At 43.7% G+C, this 20,000-nt stretch overlaps 1 protein-coding gene across 1 annotated transcript in view; it reads right to left on the bottom strand.

The window, feature by feature from the left end:
• Window positions 1–20,000, bottom strand: part of LOC124394184 (cytoplasmic dynein 2 heavy chain 1) — a 54,707-nt gene that overhangs the window by 28,768 nt on the left and 5,939 nt on the right. Inside the window, 40 exon segments of the mRNA XM_046862311.1 lie at window positions 570–672; window positions 754–895; window positions 1,039–1,190; window positions 1,270–1,516; window positions 1,709–1,968; window positions 2,058–2,213; window positions 2,350–2,479; window positions 2,557–2,764; window positions 2,842–3,106; window positions 3,319–3,518; window positions 3,787–3,896; window positions 4,307–4,530; window positions 4,622–4,804; window positions 6,336–6,518; window positions 6,958–7,163; window positions 7,251–7,392; window positions 7,568–7,659; window positions 7,662–7,680; window positions 7,876–7,988; window positions 8,069–8,186; window positions 8,369–8,501; window positions 9,132–9,355; window positions 9,814–9,972; window positions 10,162–10,332; window positions 10,432–10,546; window positions 11,437–11,592; window positions 11,751–11,956; window positions 12,037–12,186; window positions 13,265–13,392; window positions 13,583–13,698; window positions 13,831–13,958; window positions 16,158–16,392; window positions 16,534–16,673; window positions 16,914–17,012; window positions 17,118–17,282; window positions 17,492–17,587; window positions 17,751–17,946; window positions 18,700–18,875; window positions 19,032–19,156; window positions 19,981–20,000. The exon segment at window positions 19,981–20,000 is cut by the window's right edge and continues 92 nt beyond it. Of these exon segments, the coding sequence (XP_046718267.1) occupies window positions 570–672; window positions 754–895; window positions 1,039–1,190; window positions 1,270–1,516; window positions 1,709–1,968; window positions 2,058–2,213; window positions 2,350–2,479; window positions 2,557–2,764; window positions 2,842–3,106; window positions 3,319–3,518; window positions 3,787–3,896; window positions 4,307–4,530; window positions 4,622–4,804; window positions 6,336–6,518; window positions 6,958–7,163; window positions 7,251–7,392; window positions 7,568–7,659; window positions 7,662–7,680; window positions 7,876–7,988; window positions 8,069–8,186; window positions 8,369–8,501; window positions 9,132–9,355; window positions 9,814–9,972; window positions 10,162–10,332; window positions 10,432–10,546; window positions 11,437–11,592; window positions 11,751–11,956; window positions 12,037–12,186; window positions 13,265–13,392; window positions 13,583–13,698; window positions 13,831–13,958; window positions 16,158–16,392; window positions 16,534–16,673; window positions 16,914–17,012; window positions 17,118–17,282; window positions 17,492–17,587; window positions 17,751–17,946; window positions 18,700–18,875; window positions 19,032–19,156; window positions 19,981–20,000 (6,191 nt within the window).

The raw sequence follows: 20,000 nt of genomic DNA on the forward strand, positions 1-20,000 counted from the left end.
AGAGAAATTTCTGTTTCACAGAGGTACTTTGTGATTTTAATCCTGTCCGAATCTGCCATGTCTGTCTTTTTCTCACACGACCTCTGTAAAAATTCCAGAGCAAATTACCTACTGTTTTTTAGCAAACTCGGCGCTCCTCTGAGAAATCTTCTAATCCCGTCCGAATGCGAATGTCTGTGATTGGCGAAAAGGTTTTTTACCATAACGCGTTTACTTGTGTGTTTTGGTGAACGTGAACTACCGTACTAACCCTAGCGTGCCGGTATTCAAATTTCTGCTTTCTGCGCACCAATAATGGATGTAGAGGTCTTGTGCAACACCCACATGTAAAACACAGACACTTCTACCTCCACAATAAACACGGAGATGTTAGTCCCGTCCGAATCCATACATGAAATGACAGACGTCGGCTGAAAAACATTCTAACTCAAACGTCGTTTGGAAAACTAGTCCTGTCCGAATAGTGCTATAGTGTATAACTAGGACTAATTAGTGTCCCTAGATGCAAATGTACAGTGTACGAGCGTGTATCAGGTTTCAGATCGTAGGGTGAGTGGATTAGCGCTTACCTGCAGTCAGGTCGTATCTGAGCAGGTTCCTTACCCAGTGCGTCAAAACGCACGGCGTAAACAAGTAGTGACTGTGATCATCTACGGTGAACTTCGCCTTCACCTAACACACACACACACAAGCGTGTCAGGTTTTGAAAGTGACATACACGGACACACAGACCAATGGCCAATCAGTGCGAACCTGTTCGTAGATTTGGACCAAAGAGGCAGCGAGCTGAAAAACCTTTGCGGAGCTCCAGGTGGGATGGTTACCCAGAGTTCTTTGCAACACCGGGGACAGGTAGGCGCTATAGATAGTCTGGAGCTGCTCTCTATCAGGATAACTGCAAAGACACACACACACACACACATATACATACACACACTTCATGATGGCTGATGTTCTCTTAATAGTGTAGAATTATTTACTGTGTGTATGTGTGTGTGTGTGTGTGTGTGTGTGTGTGTGTGTGTAAGAGAGACTCACTCGACGGTGCAAATGCGCACTATCGAGGTGAAGCGTGGGGTGAGTGTGTGACGTCCCACAGCACCTCCAACAGACATCGAACACACAACCTGGATGTTCTCCAAACCAACCCACTCGAGACTCTCATCATAAAAACCCTGGTATGTCAACACCTGAGAGACGGAGAGAGACATAAAGGATGGACGAACGGATGGATGGACGGATGGATGGATAGATAGAAATAATCAAAACCTGCTGTAGGAAAGCGATCAGGTTGCTGGTCCCCCACTTGTCGGGTTTGGGAAGGTTGATGTCTTTGAGGTAGAGGACGAGGCGCTCGCAGTCGCGCGGCCGATACACGCGATGTGTGTTGGAGCTGATGCACACACACATGTGAGCGAGTTTCTGCAGGACGTGCGTTGATGTGGTCTGAGCGCTGCAGTGGACCACTGCCACCTGAGTCGAACGGAGCCTGGAAAAAGCGTAACGCAACAACATCCTGCACACACACACACACACACACACACACACACAAACACACACACACACACAGTATGTAGCATGTTTATGCCATAAACTTGTATCTCTGAGATCTAAAAATGCAGGGTGAATATGTAAAGAAGTGTGTGTAGAAGTGTGTGTGTGTGTGTGTGTGTGTGTGTGTGTGTGTGTGTGTGTGTGTGTTTTATACCCCTTGCCACATCCCTCTGGCCCAACCATCAGGAACGGTTGCAAATGTCCAGCTTGGAGCCAGTGTGTGAAGTTGTGCAGAGCATGTTGTGTATGTGGAGTGTGTATGACGGGGAGCGTGTGCGCACTCCCAAAATCCTCCACACACACTCCGTCGCTACACTGCACCTCGTACGCACACACGCGCCCAGAATCACAGCTAAAGCTCAGATCTAGAGGGTTCCGTGGATCAGGAGGGCTCTCGCCTGCCCAGCTTAGAACCTACACACAGACACACAAATGGCTATTTCACTGTGCATGTACACACACTCTGGAACTGAAACCCCGAATGCCCACGACTACGCTCCAACCTGCTTGGCAAACTCCTGCCGTGATTTCAGGTGCAGGTTTCCTCCGAGCCCGCGGATCAACCCAACTATAAACTCGGCCCGCTCGCTCACACCCCTCAGGTGGGACAAACCATTCAAGACAGCGCCGACCAAACTTGTCTCGACTACACACTCACCCTAGAGAGAGAAAAACAGACAAAGGGATGCATTCAGGGAACAGTTTTAGAGTATTGTATTGTATTGTATCAAGATGCACATCACTAGTACATAGGTGTGTGTGTGTGTGTGTGTGTGTGTGTGTGTGTGTGTATACCTGTGTGAACACCCAGTTGAGGGCTCGCTGAAAGTAATCATTAATCCAAATCTCCAGATTGTCCCTGTTTTCCGCCTCCTCTCTCCTTAACCATGCTTTCAGCAGAGCGCTCACATCAGTGTCCTCATCACTGTCTCACACACACACACACACAGTTATACACTATTATACACAATTCCACACATTACACAATGCTCCTCTACATACCTAAGGAAGATGATGCCCATGCGGGAGATGGTGGCAGGGGAAGCACAGCTCAGGTCGTGGGTCTCGAACAGGAAGTTGACGTTCGGGCCGAACTGAATGCGCTCTCCGCTCGGCATCGTCAGCAGCCGGTTGTCGTCCAGAACCGAGTTCAACGACTCCACCCACTCCGGGTCGATATCGCCGTCGCACACGATCCACGAGCTCACCTCTGTGGAGAGGCCGAGAGGATGAAGAGCAAAAAAGAGACAACAACATGGAGAGAAGATCGTGTATACTGGGGGTTACCTTGAGGTTCCCGGATGACGTGCCTGGAGGCAGCGGTGATGACGCCGTCACTCCACTCGCGCGTGTCCATGTCCATGTGTCCCAGCAGCTGCTGCCGGCTCAGCGCTTTGGGGTTGACCGTGTGGTGCTGCACAATGAGGCCGAGACGCTTCAGCGCGGCGCGTAGCAAACGCCACACGGTTGACTTCCCGCAGCCGCTCGGACCCACCATGACCACGCCCATCCTCTGCTTCATCTGTTCATACAGCTCCAGGGCTTTCCTCACCTATACAAACACGATATACACCACGTAAACAAGCATTAAACAATTCCAGTCAGTGTGTGTGTGTGTGTGTGTGTGTGTGTGTGTGTTAAACCAAGTCAAGTTTATTTCTATAGCGCTATTTTACAACTGACATTGTTTAAAGCAGCTGTACAGAATGTGTGTGTGTGTGTGTGTGTGTGTGTGTGTGTGTGTGTGTGTGTATACATGTGGACCTGACTAGGTATGATCTCAAGCTTCGCTTCTTCGTAAGCGCCGTGCAGGGCGACCCGCAGCTCTTCGTACTGCACTTCGTTGAAGTCCACCGCAGGAAAGACGTCCCCGAGCAGGCCATCGAACCGAGCGCCGTCCGAGAACGTCAGCTTCGAGAGTGTGTTCAACCTCAGAGCCTGCACCACTAACACACTCTCGCTCACTGCGCGAAGGTAAAAGACATCAGTACTACATAATTACCACATAAAATTTTATCTTTTATGTATAAAACACACACACACACACACACACACACACACACACACTTATATTAATCAATATAATCAAAAAGTGTATTGAATTAATTCGATTTATTCTATTTTATTTGTAAAATGTAATTTTTTATATAATATAAAATTTTAAATGTTAATAATAAAAAAAGATCTCAAGCTTCGCATTTCTTCCCCCTGACTGTCGTATAATTCGAATACCTTGTGTATGTTGTTTCCGTTGTAGCTGCAATAAATTCCCACAGCCTTTCAGCACCGTCTTCAGAGCCCGCAACCCCCAGTCGTAGTGCTGCTGAGGGGTCAGCAACTCCCTACACACGTACACAGAGGATAAAGTCGAAATACATCCGATCAAGATAAGAAATACAAGGAGACGGAAGATTTTCGTAAGATCAGCTTTCCATCGGAAAATTTAGGTGAATATCATTTTTTCTGCTGGAGATGATGTATGTGGGAGGTGCAGCTGTGGCTCCAGTGAAAGGAGACGTGTTGAATTGTGTTTATTGGGTTTCGTGCTTTAGTGATGACATTCATTCTCGCTGTATGTGATTCCTGTGATGCAGCTCTCTGTTCTACTGCGTTTCTCTACAATATTAATGCTTTTATAGCCGTGGCATCATAATGATGGTATTAGGTGGACTGATTCAGGCAGGACACCACTAACTGTGTGTGTGTGTGTGTGTGTGTGTGTGTGTGTGTGTGTGTGTGTGTGTTTTTTCACCTGGCCAGGTTGAACACCGCGGTGAGTTTGCGTGCCAGCTCCTTCCCCTGTTTAAAGCCCTCTGAGAAAAGGATGACCTCAGCGATGAGCTCGTTATCAGGGGTCGTCATGGCAACCGGACGGAAAAGTTGTTTCAGGTTGTCCGGAAGCTTCTGCCTGCCACCGTAACCTTTCCCCGCAGGGTTCAGAGTGATGAAAACGCCCGAGTTTGGGTCCAGCTCCACCTAATAGGTTAAACAAAAAAGTCAACTACTAGAGAAAAAAAAAGCGAATGTGTGTTTGTGTGTGTGTGTGTGTGTACACGTATATACACACCTCTTTGCCCAGGAGGTGACAGGAGTCTCGGTGCTGTCTCAGAGAGTCCTGAATTGCCTGGATCTGCATGGAGACTGCAGACAGCACCGCTTCCTCCAGACGATTAAACTCATCGAAGCAGCCCCAAGCGCCGCACTTTATCAACCCCACGAAAATACGACCCATAGACTTCACATCAATGCCCTATACACACACACACACACACACACACACACACACACACACACACACACACACACACACACACACATTTTTTTCTCCAAAACAGCTTTAATTAAACCAAGTTTGGTATTAATCCAAATTATATAACAGCAGATTGTGAACACGTGATCGTTTCTATGGTAACACCTTGAGCAGGGACTCTCTATATGAATATATTGATTTAAACATCTGTAATTATTCCTAGGATGAACTTTTTTTTGGAAGGAGTCTCCAGTGTCGGAGGTGAAGACGTAGACATGAACAGGACGGTCACATGATCAAGAGTCTCATTATTTCCAAGAAGGAGAAAAAAGAAAAAGAATAATTTGTCTTGTCGAACATTAAATGTAATGATAAATGGATAAAAAGTGTCGGCAGAGTTCTTTTGCTTCAATTACATTGCTGTGTATTCCTAAAGAGAGAGAGTGTGTGTGTGTGTGTGTGTGTGTGTGTGTGTGTGTGTGTGTGTGTGTGTAGTAGGGATAGTAAGATTCACTGATCCTCATAAAAGTTAACGATCTTCTTCTTTCGGCTGCTCCCATTAGGGGTCGCCACAGCGGATCATTCGTCTCTGAACTACTCTGTCCTCTACATCTGCCTCTTTTAAACCAATAATAAAAGTGAACGATGTAATGCATCAATCTGTAAAAGTGTGCATTGGATAGAAGTTGGCATTCGTAACGCGATGAATCACTTTTAACACGTTTGCATCGATTTATTTATAAATCATTATTAGTAGATCCGCTCGAGTTTTATTTTTAGAAAGTCACCACTCCTTTGTGAGCAATATTTGATATGTATATACAACGCTACAGACCGAGACGCTTCCTGAGAGTCACAGAATACAGAAGGCAGAGGCAGAGCTGTAACCTCCAGACAGAACAGGAAATAAACGTCTATTAAAAAAAAACGTCCATCTATTTGGACTTTTTACTTTCAGTTTTAACATTTTTTACACAAATATCTGTACTTTCTCCTTCTTACATTTTCAAAACAGACTCGAATCTATTTGGTGACATCAATTTTTTTCTTGCCATTTTCAGCCCATTGAACTGTTTCTTGCCTTTTTCAGTCCCCTGGTGTATCATTTCCAGTCTCTCACACACCACAGATGTAGACTAGTTTATGAAGCTCACAATGAGCAGGCAGAAGGTGAAAAGAAGTCTGGGGTTAACGTGGATTCACATTCGTGGACACATTCCTGATCACCTCATCATCATCTTTACTCTGCTTGTGTTCTACATGGTGGATGTTCAGACTGAATACATTCATTAGGTAACACAATTTAAACTTTTTTATATTAATATATTAATATGATGTGAGGTTCAGTTACCAGCGTGACACTAACTGGGTGAAGGATGTGTGGACTTTTACCACCTCTGTGTTTATTTATCTTTAATGTATCGAGATGCGAATCGCATCGGCCTCAGTTATGGAGATGCACATCCCAAATGTGTAGAGTGTGTGTGTGTGAATGTGTGTGTGTGTGTGTGTGTGTATGGAATGAGAGTACCTCATCGCAGTTGAACACCAGAACCTGCCTGCCCAGCAGTCCTCCCAGTGCTTTAACTGACTCGGTTTTGCCGGTTCCGGCCGGTCCGTACGGGTTCCCTCCCAGACCCATCCTCATGGCCTGAGTCAGCGTGAGGTAGCACTTATCCGTCAGAGGAGTGTGCACGAGTTTAGGGGCGTTACCCTGAAGTATAATTTATACGTCTCTTCAGTAAAAGAGAACCCACTGCACCCTATATATATATATATATATATATATATATATATATATATATATATATATATATATATATATATATATATATATATATTAACGGCACAAATTTGTTTAACGTATGATTAATGCGGACATTTCTATTAGAATTTTTTTATTAAAAATATAAATAAATACAAATAAAAGAAGGGAAATCAAAACCCTCAATGCAACAAACATTTATTCACACATTTACATAAAGCATGCATATTTGTCTGTGCTGATTAGAGCATTAAAAACTTAAAAAGTATTAATTTACGGTCAATTTAAAACAGACACAAATATGCGATTAAATTGTGATTAATCCCAAGTTCATTTTTCGTAATCAGCCAAAAAAATAGGGGAGGAGACGAATATTTATTATAAATACCTGGTACTCATAGGTGTAGTCGAACCCTGCGTCCACCATGTGTGCGGTGCAGCGCTGATCAGCGTTCAGATAAAAACGCAGCTGTTTGGTCCACGCCCAGTCATCCGCACTGCGAACCTGAACCTCCAGCAGCTCCCGGACCACCGACAGGTTGTGGATCACATCCAGGATCAGAGCTTTCAGCTTTAACTGTAACACAGTGGACTCTGCGGGGATACGAACAGGACAGAATAGAGGAGGCGGTTCGAACCACACACACACACACACACACACACACACACACACACACACACCTGCAGACTCGGTGCGGGCATTTGTGTCGGTGTAGTGCTCCAGTTTAGCCGTGAGCTCGAGCTCCAGTTGGTGCAGGTTCTGCTCACGGATCGCACTTTCTACATCCTCTGTGAACTGGATCTGTTCAGCCAGGCACAGGATCTGTCCTCACACACACACACACACACACACACACACACACACACACACACACACAATCTTTACTATATTTCCTTGTCATTGCACTAATAGCCTGCTGCACTGTATAAGCAAAAGTATTGGGACACCTGACTTTCCCAGCCATATGTACTTCTTCTCCAAACACTGAGCAGTTTACCTGTGAGGGGAAGCGATTGGGGTCGACTCCACCCCCTTTCACTGCTTTCACACATTCGCACAGCAGCAGTTTCAAGGTTTCCTTCATTTCGCGGACAATGCACTGAGCCAGACCTAACACACACACACACACACACACACACACACACACACACACACACACATTTTGTTGCATTATCCCATTATTGTAATTGTCTATACACCATTTATAAAGTATATATATATATATATATATATATATATATATATATATATATGTGTGTGTGTGTGTGTGTGTGTGTGTGTGTGTGTGTGTGTGTGTGTCGGAACCTCGACATCGTTAGAGATGGCAATTGTGTTCCTCAGATGGACCGTTTCTCCTTCGAGGGACCTCATGGCCGTGATTCTGCTGCCGGTCGAGTCAAAGTCCACACTGTGCATTCCTGAACACACACATTCCAGAGAAATCATAACACGTGTGTGTGTGTGTGTGTGTGTGTGTGTGTGTGTGTGTACACGTTACCTGTGAACAGCTTCTTCAGGTGTGTCTGGATGACGCCGGGATTCGTCGCTTGGCCCAGGATCTCCAGCAGGTCGTCGTCGCCGATGAAATAGAAACGTGGAAACGCCGAGCGTTTCTCCTGCACAGGGTCACAAAGGACATAGGGGTCAGAAAACCATATTCCCAACGAGGTCTCTCAGGGATGATTAAAAGAAGAATCGTTGTAATGTTTATAGAAGCCGATAAGCTCTACGTAAGCTTATAGCTCAGTGTGTGTGTGTGTGTGTGTGTGTGTGTGTGTGTGTGTGTGCTATCCAGCACCTCGAGGAAGTCGTTAAGGGATTTCTGACAGCGCTGTAGCTGATCCTGCAGAGTGTTCAGAGAGTTCCTCATGCCTGGCCTCGTGGTCAGAGACGTCACTCTGTTGTCTCCCTGAACATCAGACATTATAGCCCTAAAGGTGCGCACACACACACACACACACACACACACACATACATACATACAACAGTATTTAAAATACTGTAAAACAATACAATACAGATGTTGTCTCTTGGTCTGTCTGTCTGTCTACCCATCTATTTTAAAATTGATAGAAATAACGGTTAATAAAAGGTTCTCGTCCTCAAAGAAGATTTCAAGACCATTAGTTCTATACTTGATCTTTAAGATTTACATTTAAAATAAAAAAGGACACACTGGTATACACTATATGGACAAAAGTTTGTAGACACCTGACCCTAAAATTGTTTATTTTTTATTTTTTTTTAACATCCCAGTCCACATTTGCTCTTAGAGTGAGCTCCACTCTTGTGTCAAGATGTTCCACTAGATTGTGTTCTATTTGGTTTTGATTTTGTTTGTTGAGATTGATGCTCATTCAGCCACAAGGGTGTTAGTAAAGTCATGCTGGACCAGATCTCGAAGTTCAAGTGAAGGGAAAAGGTCAGCAGACTGTGTGTCCAAGTTTGTGGAAACAGTTTGGTAAACAACCACACAAGGCTGAAAAAATCGGGAGTCCCAATACTGCTGACACACACACACACACACACACACACACACACACACACACAGGACCCCTGACCTGAAGTCCTGGTCCACTCTCTGAAAGCGGCTCTGCTCCCTCGGTAATGCGCCGCGCCCGAATATGGGCTCGAGGTAGAGCCACTTCCTCTGGATGCTGTTGAGGCTTTGCAGGAAGTCGTCGAGGTCGGAGAGACGCAACTCCCACAGCGAGACCTTGTCGTGGAAGCGCTGGTAATATGGAGAGTCCTTCAGAGACTGCAGCAGGCACCGGTTATCTCCAACCTTCACACAGGAACACACCAACAGGTTATAAACTATCAGGAGATCAATACGGCTCATTCCTTCATCTCTCTTTCTCCCTCTGCCTCACTTTCTCTCTAGTTTTCTATCTTACTATCCATCTCTCTTTCTCCCTCTGCCTCACTTTCTCTCTATTTCTCTCTCTTCCTTGCTCAGTCTCTCTAAACCCTCCTTCTCTCATTTTCTTTCTCCATTTCTCTGTCTCTTTTTCCATCTCCTCTCTTTCCCACTCTCTCCATCCCTCTATCTTTGTCTCTCTTTCTCCATCTCTGTCGTTCTCCTCACTCCTTCTCTCTGTCTCTTTCTCCTCTTTATTTCTCCATCCCTCTTTCGTAACTTCTTTTTTACTTTCGGTGTCTCTTCCTCTCTCTCTCTCCCTCTCTATCGCTGTCTCTTTATTTCTCCCTCTCTCCCTCTTTCCATATCTCTCTTTCTCTCACCTGGTTCATGACGTCTCTCCACTCGCGAATGAGGCTCACGTGTGCGCCGGTGCTGTTCGTGTGTTCGGTGAGAGAGAAACTCGCTCCAGCGGCCCACAGTTCCACCTCACGCAGAGCCTCCCGGATACTCACCTCTGCATGAGCACGACTGTTCAGGTCCTGCACACACACACACACACGCACACACACACGCATGAATAAACAGAACAGGTCCGCTACTATACTACATGTGTAGTCAAGTCTAAGTGTGTGTATGTGTGTGTGTGTGTGTGTGTATTTATATATATATATATATATATATATATATATATATATATATATATATATATATATACAGTGTATACATACCTTTAGCTCTAGGACTTTATCTATGATGGTTTGTGAGACACTCAGCAGGTCTTTGAACAGGAGTTTCTCCAGCATGGTTCCTCTGGGGAGACCAAGAAGTCTGAAGAGGTCCAGCCAATGATCTTGGGAGAGATGATCACCTTTCACATACTTCAGCACAGGAATTAGAGCCTACACACACACACACACACACACACACACACACACTGCTTTTGGTCCCTGTAAAGCCACTAGTTTCAATTCAGGCATTTTTTTGGAAAATCTCCAGACCTTGTACTTGTCCACTTCTTTCTGCAGCATCACTGTCATGGTGTTGTGTTCCTCCTGCTTCCTCAGGCGTTCGTGCCACATGAACACCAACTCCTCAAACTCCTGTGTCCTGCTCCTGTAAGGAAAAGAGTGGATCACATTGTTCCTTCACTTGAACTAGGAGATCCAAACCTATTCCAGCATGCTTTCCATAGACAAGGTGAAAGATCTCCTGCTATAGAGCCCTGACCTCAACAACATGAACTGGAACAGCACCCAAATCCTCCTTACCCCACCTTCATCAGTACCTGGCTTTACTAACACCCTTATAGCAGAATAAAATCTCACAAATCTCCACAAAATCTCCGCAAAAAAAGCTAGTGGAACATCTTCTCAGACGCATGGAGCTTATTATAAGAGCAAACAAGGACTACATGTGGAATGGGACGTTAACAAAAAAAAAGCACATACCAATCTTCTGGTCAGGTGTCCACAAACTTTTGTCCATAAATTGCATCTTCTCTATCTGCTGAGACAGAACCTACATAACATGCATAACCATCTGCTGGAACTAAGCTAGAACCTACACACAATATAAAAGTATCATTATTGCCCTGTTCTTCTCCATCTTCTGGATTTAAGGCAGAATCTACACGCAACATAAACCAAGCCCTGATCTTCTCCATCTGCTGTAAATAAGGCAGAACCAACACACAACATAAATTAAACATTTCATTAATGTTGCAGAACGTTTAAAAAAAACAAAACGATTCTTCTCTTCTGACTGCTGGAACTGAGGCAGAACCTACACACAACATCAATGCAAAAATCAAGCCCTGTTCTTCTCCATCTGCCAGACCTGAATCAGTCCTGATATCCTTCATCTTTTCAGTTTTCCGGATTTAATACCATTTTTAGAAACCTACTTATTTACTAAGGGTTACAGAGGACGGTCCTCACAATGACATTAAGACAGATGTGTGTGTGTGTGTGTGTGTGTGTGTGTGTGTGTGTGTGTGTGTGCACCTGAAGCTGATCCAGTCCTGCTGCGCACTGGTGTTGAGTGTGTTTTGAAACTCCTCGTACAGGCTCCACATTTCTGAACATCGCTGCAGGTCGTGCAGTGTGTCCAATGCAAGAGACGTGTCGGGAATATCCAGGCCAAAGTGCTCACAATCCTCCCTACACACACACACACACACACACACACACACACACACACACACACACACACACACACACACAGGTATGAACAATTTTGTCCAGTATTTTAATATCAAAATAAAAAAATGTGGTAGTGATTGTGTGTGTGTGTGTGTGTGTGTGTGTGTGTCGTGTACAAAAGCTTTGTGCGCGTGTTCTCGAGCTCGTTGAACTCCTCCTTCTTCTCCCTCACTCGCTCCACGCAGCGCTGCAAGACGTCAGGGTCACATGAGTCGGTGACATCATCGGAGGGGCGGAGCTGATCCCAACGAGAACGGAACTTCTGCAGCTCCTGGAAGTATACGCTGATCCGACCTGTCACGCTGCTCCTCATCACCTCCACCTGACACGGAGACAAGATCATCATCGTCGTCATCATCATCATCACCAGGGTGATGAAGATGAAGAGGAGAGTGCGTGTACCTGTTCTCTGATCATCAGCTGGTGACTCTCCATCATCAGCTCGAATTTGTCCCACTTAGCTCTGAGGGAGCTGATCGAGTCGACGCCCCCTCCTGCAACCGAGCGAAGAAGCCTGTTCTTCTCCTCCATCTGCTGGAACTGAGGCAGAACCTAAACACAACATCAAAGCATCATTACAGCACTGATCTCCTCCATCTGCAGGAACTGAGGCAGAACCTACACACAACATCAACTGAACCCTGATCTTCTCCATCTGCTGAAACTGAGGCAGAACCTACACACATCAACTGAACCTTGACCTTCTCCATCTGCAGGAACTGAGGCAGAACCTACACACAACATCAACTGATCCCTGATCTCTTCCATCTGCTGGAACTGAGGCAGAACCTACACACAACATCAACTGATCCCTGATCATCTCCATCTGCTGGACCTGAGGCAGAACCGACACACATCAACTGATCCCTGATCTCCTCCATCTGCTGGAACTGAGGCAGAACCTACACACAACATCAACTGAACCCTGATCTTCTCCATCTGCTGAAACTGAGGCAGAACCTACACACATCAACTGAACCTTGACCTTCTCCATCTGCAGGAACTGAGGCAGAACCTACACACAACATCAACTGATCCCTGATCTCTTCCATCTGCTGGAACTGAGGCAGAACCTACACACAACATCAACTGATCCCTGATCATCTCCATCTGCTGGACCTGAGGCAGAACCGACACACATCAACTGATCCCTGATCTCCTCCATCTGCTGGAACTGAGGCAGAACCTACACACAACATTAACTGAACCCTGATCTCCTACATCTGTTGGAACTAATCCAGAATCTGCACAAAACATTAAAGAAACATTTCAGTAACGTTACAGAAAAAAAAACCCGGTTCTCCTCTTCTGACTGCGGGACCCGAGTCAGAACTTATACACACCACTGACCAAGCCTTGATCTGCTCCACCTGCTAGAACTAATCAAAAACCTACATACAACATTAACTGAAACCTGATCTCCTCAATCTGCTGCAAATTAACCAGAACTTGAGCTTTGGCCTCCATCATCTGCTGAAATTAAACCTTCACCTGCTTTTATGTGTGTGAATTTAATTCCTACAGCCTGAAGATTTAAACATATCCTCCACAATGTAGAGGGAGGCTTTGGACTGATTTAGATCCTTGAGGATCCTTCTTGAGGAGCCTGTGTAAATAATTGTGAAAGAACCTCAGGTTTCTGTGCCTGGAGTTGACTGTGCTTCGAGTTGGCTTCTCCGATCTCCTCTATGCTCTGTGGTCTTGTAGATAATGTAGTCATCCCACTGCTGACAAATGAGTCCACAGTCTGTATATGACCTAAACACAAACACACACACACACACTTGAAATCTCTATCAATATAAATTCGTCTCTATCCTCTAATCGGTTTTCTGTATTCGTCCAGCAGGTGGAAGCAGTGCATCATAAATGTTCCACATTATGTTCTTCCTTTAAGGAACAGAAAAAAAAACACCAGTTCCACCCAATGCTAAACTCTGCATGTTACCCTGGATGGATTTCCTCAGAGCTGTCAGCATGGTTTCAAACAGTTTCTGGATCAAATCCTCAATCGTGGCCTTCACTGGCTCACAGTTCACAGTGAAGCAGTCTACCTTCTCGACGCTGCGTACACACACACACACACACACACACACACACACACACACACACACACACACAGTACAAAAAAATGACCAAAAAAGTTATTTTATTAAAATGATAGAACATTTGTGTTTCTGAAGACTGAAGGTTCACCTGGGAAGACGGTCCACCTCTTTCCCTTTCGCTTTGAGGGCTCGGAAGTTTCGTTCCCAGTCCTGTACTGTGTGAAGGTATTTCTCCACCAGGACCTCCATATCTACCTGTCCCAGCACGACCCATTCCTATACACACACACACACACACACACACACACACACACACAAACACACACACACACTTGTAAATGTCCTTGTAAGTGTATCTGAGACTAAATCGATTTCTTCTCCTCTGTCAGAAATATTTTTCAGCAGTTGAAACAGAGGCAGATTGCGAGCTCTGACCGTCCAATCAAAAGACCTGAAAATGCAGATGTTATTGGACACATGCTAGAGGGCCCCTGGTGTCTCCAACTCGAAATCTGGTTAAGGCAACAGATTCAAGTGACATGGATTTGAAGCTACAGATGCTAAGATGATAAGAACTTAACACATATTCATGGGGAAAAATGTATTGTAAGTCAGTGATTCAGCAGAGAAGGTTTTTTTTTGATGGCCCACCATGGTGTGTTGTTTCCCTTAAAAACAAACCCTGGATCACCAGCGACCTGAGGGGTCTTCTGAACAAAATAAAGCTGGCTTTCAGGCAAAAGCAGTAATAAAATGTTGATTTTCTTCGTATCCTTCATCTATAATGTAAATAAGAGGTTGAATACATTTTTTCTGGCCAGTGGCAATATTTAGAAATCAGTTATATGATGGATGATTTTTATTGGCCGATTCCATTATTAATGATATAAGTGATTAATTAAAAAATGACAAAAATCAGCCCGATTAATCGGAATCACTTTTCATTCTCTGTGCTGTTGTAATAAATGCTAATTTTTCTATCTAGCAAGCTACATACCCCCAGGAATTTCTAACCTGATTTCGAATCAGGATCCGCAGGCCAAAGTGTTATAATTGTACAATAAAAGTGTTTCCCACCCAGTCTTTTATCATGGCACCATTTTATCTTTCTCGATGACGAAATTTAAACAGCATTATAGTGTATCGTGGTGTGAACGTGTGGTTTTTGACACGTATCCGATTAAGAAACGGATGCTGGGAGAGCGTATTAATGGCGCTTGCGTGTTCGGTTCATCAGAGCAGACAGAGAAGTGGGAGTGTGTGTGATTACACGCGTGTGCGTTTTTTAGGTATGGAAAGTGAAAAAAATATTTAAAGTGTCCAACCGCAAGACCGAAACCAAGAGTCAGAGCTCCTTTTGAAGATCAGAAAGAGGAAGTGAAAGGGATGCAGCGCAAAAACATGTACGCCGCGGACTGCGCTGACTTTTCTCTCACTCGCACACTTACACTTACACACACCTACACAAGTGGGACTCTATTGCAAAAAGGCATGCAGATACAGTCATTTAGGGTGACACTGGTGTAGCCCCCTAGTTTAATACATAGTTGGGAAAGACCCAGAACTGAACACCTACATATCTCTATATAGAAAGATCTATAGAGTGAAGGGACAGTAAGAATTCAGAAGTTCAACCCCACTAGAACCCCTAGATGAGATCATCCCACTCAGGGACAATGTATTTTACAGTGTAATGGCACCAGATGCTTTTTTTCAAGCATTTATATTTTCTTCTTAACACAGAGTTGGAGGCACACAATTATATAAGATGTCTTTAGAGGTCAGTTCACTTGAGCTAGGAGACCAAAACCAGTTCCAGCATGACAATGCGCATGTGCACAAAACCAGCTCAATGAAGATCTTGATCCTCAACCCTTTTGAGCAACCTCACCTCCGTCAGTACCTGACTTTCCTAACACCCTTATGGATGAATGAAATCTCACACACATCTCCATAAAATTGCCACAAACACTAGTGGAGCAGTTAATGCTCCAGGACGACAAAGCCAATGTGCACAAAGCCACCCCATGAAGATATGCTTTCCATGGGTTTCAAGTGGGTGGAAGATCTTCTTGCTATAGAACTCTGACCTCAACCCTACTGAACAGGATGAACTGGAACATCATCCCAGGCCTCATCAGCTCACTTACATCAGTACCTAAAACCCTTGTGGAAGAATGGAATCTCACACAAATCTAAAAATTTCCAAAAAATCTAGGGGAACATCTTCCCAGAAGCGTGGAGCTCATTATAAGAGCAAATGTGGAATGGAATGTTTAAAAAGAAGCACCTGATGGCCAGATGTCCACATACTTTTGTTGAAATAGTGTATAAAGTGTCCAAAAAAACCTTTTATACATTAAATAACAGAAGAAAAAAACAGACATGATTTAATGTATATAGGTATATATATAAATATATAGATATGTGTGTGTGTGTGTGTGTGTGTGTGTGTGTGTGTGTGTGTGTGCTCACCCTGAACCTGTCTTGTACTTGCTGCAGCCTGCTGAATAGTTGCTCGGCGTTACCGTAGATGGTGATGAAGGCTCGGGAGTTGTTCGCAATCATGGTGGTGAATATAAGCTCCGCCCCCTTGTCACTCTCGTGCACGCCTCGGAACTGATTGGGGATGCCAATGAAGCGCTTCAGCTCTCTGTAATACCTCACTCGCAGCTCCTCACACACGGGCCGGAACTGCACACGGCCCTGTCTGGGAGTTCACACACACACACACACACACACACACACACACACAGTCCACATTCTAGTGCAACACATTTCTGCACACACTCACATATACACCATGCAACAAACCCTTATATACGAATCGCACAATAACCCAAACCCGTACTTAAAGACGAGGTCGATGTGTATTTCCGGAAGGTTCTTGTTGAGCGATTCCAGTCCGCACTGGTACTGGAACTCCAGGGCTTTATAAAGCTGATGGTTCCAGTGCTGCCTCCATGCATACATATCGCTCGCTCGGACACCCTGCAAGACACACACATACACACACACACACACACACACACACACACACACACACACACACACACACACACACATTAAACACTGCTAAACATATCTAAAACACTAAACCGAAGATTGTGCTGTGTGACTCCGCCCATTCCATCATCCCATGGTTTATGCTCCATCTAAATAATTATACATATATACTTATATATATTATATTTATAAATTATTTTATGAATGTATGTTTATTTATTATACCTGAGCCTCGATGGTGGCGAATCCAGCCCTGAGCTCCTGCAGCCCTTCCTTCCAGCGCTGCTGGTGCCGCAGGAGATCAACCCCCATCAGCGTCACCACCTACACACACACACACACACACACACACACACACACACACATACGACAATCAGCACACGTACGCCCAACAAACCTGCCCTTGTTAATCGGGAAGCGTGTGATCACCTTGTCAGTGAAGTCGGTGTGCCACTTGCGGAGCTTCCGGTTCTGGGCTGAGAGCCTCTCGGCAGCACTCTGGAGCTTGTTAATGTAGACCTCCAACTCTTTCGGATTGTCCCACGTTATCTGCAAGGCTTTTCCTCCTCCCTCTCGAAGGTTCGCACAAGAACCCTGCGGCAAATCGGTTCCAGCGTTAGCAAGAAATGATCGATTTACAAGGCATGGCTTCAACTCAATTCAACTCAACTCAAGATTTATTGTTGAGTGTATCTCTACTTTTACTCAAGTGCATGGTTTGTGTACTTTGTCCCCCACTGGCCTCGACTGGCATGCACTATTATTATTATTAGTAGTAGTAATTTTAGTAGTAATGGTCTCACCTTAATAACCTGCTCAAAGGCCAAAGCGTAATTCAGCATCATAGGTTTCTGGGATGGAATCATCTGTTGGTCTATGGTGTTGTAGAAATGAGCCACCTGTTTCACACACACACAGAACAATATTCTAAAATGTCCATAAAGTGAACTTTCGGTCATTGGGCGAAACTTCCATCACTTTTCTGAAGAAAGAAAAAAAATTAAAAACCCCACCACCATGAGCTGAGATGATGAGATGGATGATGAAGACGTGTCCGTGTACCTGTTTGAGCACTAGGGCCTGCCTGTGGAACTTCTCGGCGATGCCAGCTGCCTGTTGGATCTTGACTGGAACGGTGAAGCCGAGTGCAGAGAGCTGTCTCACCTCCTTCACTAAACTCACCAAACGCTCAGAGTACTGAACCCTCAGCTTTCCATCTGCGTGGTCCAGCTCCATTACACGGCTGCTGGCCTGCAAACTGAATTCATGTAGACACACAAACACACAAAATCACACACAACGATTTTGGCCCACAGATACATTTTGTTTCCAGCATATTAATTCAACTTAAATTGAAAATATACTAAAATATAGAGACTGAAAACTTTCCATGGGAATTACCGGGAATTCATGGAAATAAACTGGAAATTACAAAAGTGCAGGTTAGCCAAAAAAAAAAAAAAAAAACTTATAGGATATTTTTGGTTACAACCAAAACTGTGCGTAAGCAACAAAACTACAGTTACAATTAAATCAAAGTAAAAAAAAAATCTCATTTTTTAAAATCTTTATTAGTTTGCATTGCATGTCAGCTTATGATCAAAATAAAAGTTTATTTTTATGTTTGTATATGGTACAGTTTATATAAATCTCCCCCAAATTTCTAATGAATTCCCATAAATTTCTGGTACGTTTCCGACTTGGAAAAATTCCCCAGATGAAGTTCCAAAGGACATTTTTTGCTCCTTTGCAAACTTACTAAAACAAAAAAAACAAAAAAATGCAATATTGCCACAAACCAACTGTGTTTGAGGGCTTGTTTTTATATTATGATATATAAGTATCAACTTTTATTTTTTTAATGTTCCTTTCAGTTAAGGTGATAGATTTAGGTATATGCAGTAATTAGTTAGTAACAATTGTGTCAATGAAGAGGTTCTCAGAGGACTAGCAAAAGAAGTGTGTGTGTGTGTGTGTGTGTGTGTGTGTGTGTGTGTGTGTGTGTGCGCACCTAATTCCAGATTTGGGATCCGATAACCCAGAGATTAAGTCTCTTGTCCAGTCGTCAAACTGCTCCTGCTCGTACGCCCTCAGCTGCTCGAGAACCTCGTCACAGAACTGCATGAAGGCACGAAAGCCTGCCAGGTCTGATGATAGAGCCTCCGCCATCTTTAAAGAGTCTTCCACCTAAACACACGTGATAGACTCGTTATTTAAATGTGCACAAAGAATTATAAATAGACGATCCAAAGGACTAATCAATGTGTTGTTGAATTTATTCTGTGTGTGTGTGTGTGTGTGTGTGTGTGTGTGTGTGTGTGTGTGTGTGTGTGAGTGTTTTACCTTCATTAGCAGCTGTCTGACCCAGACTATGTTGTTAACAACCTCGGGAAGGTTCCTGCCCACCAAAGGTCCGGATTTCTCTCCTGGAATACCGTGGCATCGGGCGTCGAAATCAGCACGCAGTCCTGCAACCATAATGAGGGCATGTCTTATTATAAATACAGTGGTTTAACCTCATGTTTTGACTATAATTCATAATAATAATTATTATTAAATAATTAAAAAAATAATAATTTGGTGACACTCCAGATTCTGCCCCAACAGGTTCCAATGTTCTCGCAGTATCTGATCGATATTTTGTTCCATTATGAGCCACTTTGTTCAAAAGGTACAGGCCATTTGTTGGTACCTCAAATAATGAAGACTACAGAATGATTGAATATGTTTATTATATATTTATATTTTTTATTAAACCTATCCCGATAGGTTGAATGGGAGAAGTTTAATAAGACCGTATTATTTTTCCTCAACAATCCAGTCACCATTTCCATCCATGTGCACAAACCTATGTAAATTAGGATGGCACTACTTTCAAACATGCACGAACATCATTCTCCGTATGAATAATAAGGATGTATTGGTGTGTTTGGGCAAACGTTCCAGGCCAAAAAGCAGATTTACAAATGGAAGAAGACAATGGGTTAAAATATACATTTTTAGATCAAATTATTTGATATTTTCCATATAATTATACAAAATGAAAAATGGACCACTGGCAAAATTTATAGATATGAATTATTTTGTATGCATCGGAAATTAGTTTTGGATTATTTATCTATAAGCAGTTATAATAGAGAAATAGCTATTTTATGTAATTGATTTATAATCATGTGTAATCTATTTATGATTATTGCTGTTTAAATTGATGAACCAGCCAAAGCATGTGAGGCTTTAAAGCAAGTGTTGGGTATATAAAAAACTTATTTGTTGAAAAACCTATTTGTCTCACCTCTGCAGTAGTCGAGTAGC

The sequence above is a fragment of the Silurus meridionalis genome, chromosome 12, assembly GCF_014805685.1.
Source record: "Silurus meridionalis isolate SWU-2019-XX chromosome 12, ASM1480568v1, whole genome shotgun sequence".
NCBI lineage: Eukaryota > Metazoa > Chordata > Actinopteri > Siluriformes > Siluridae > Silurus > Silurus meridionalis.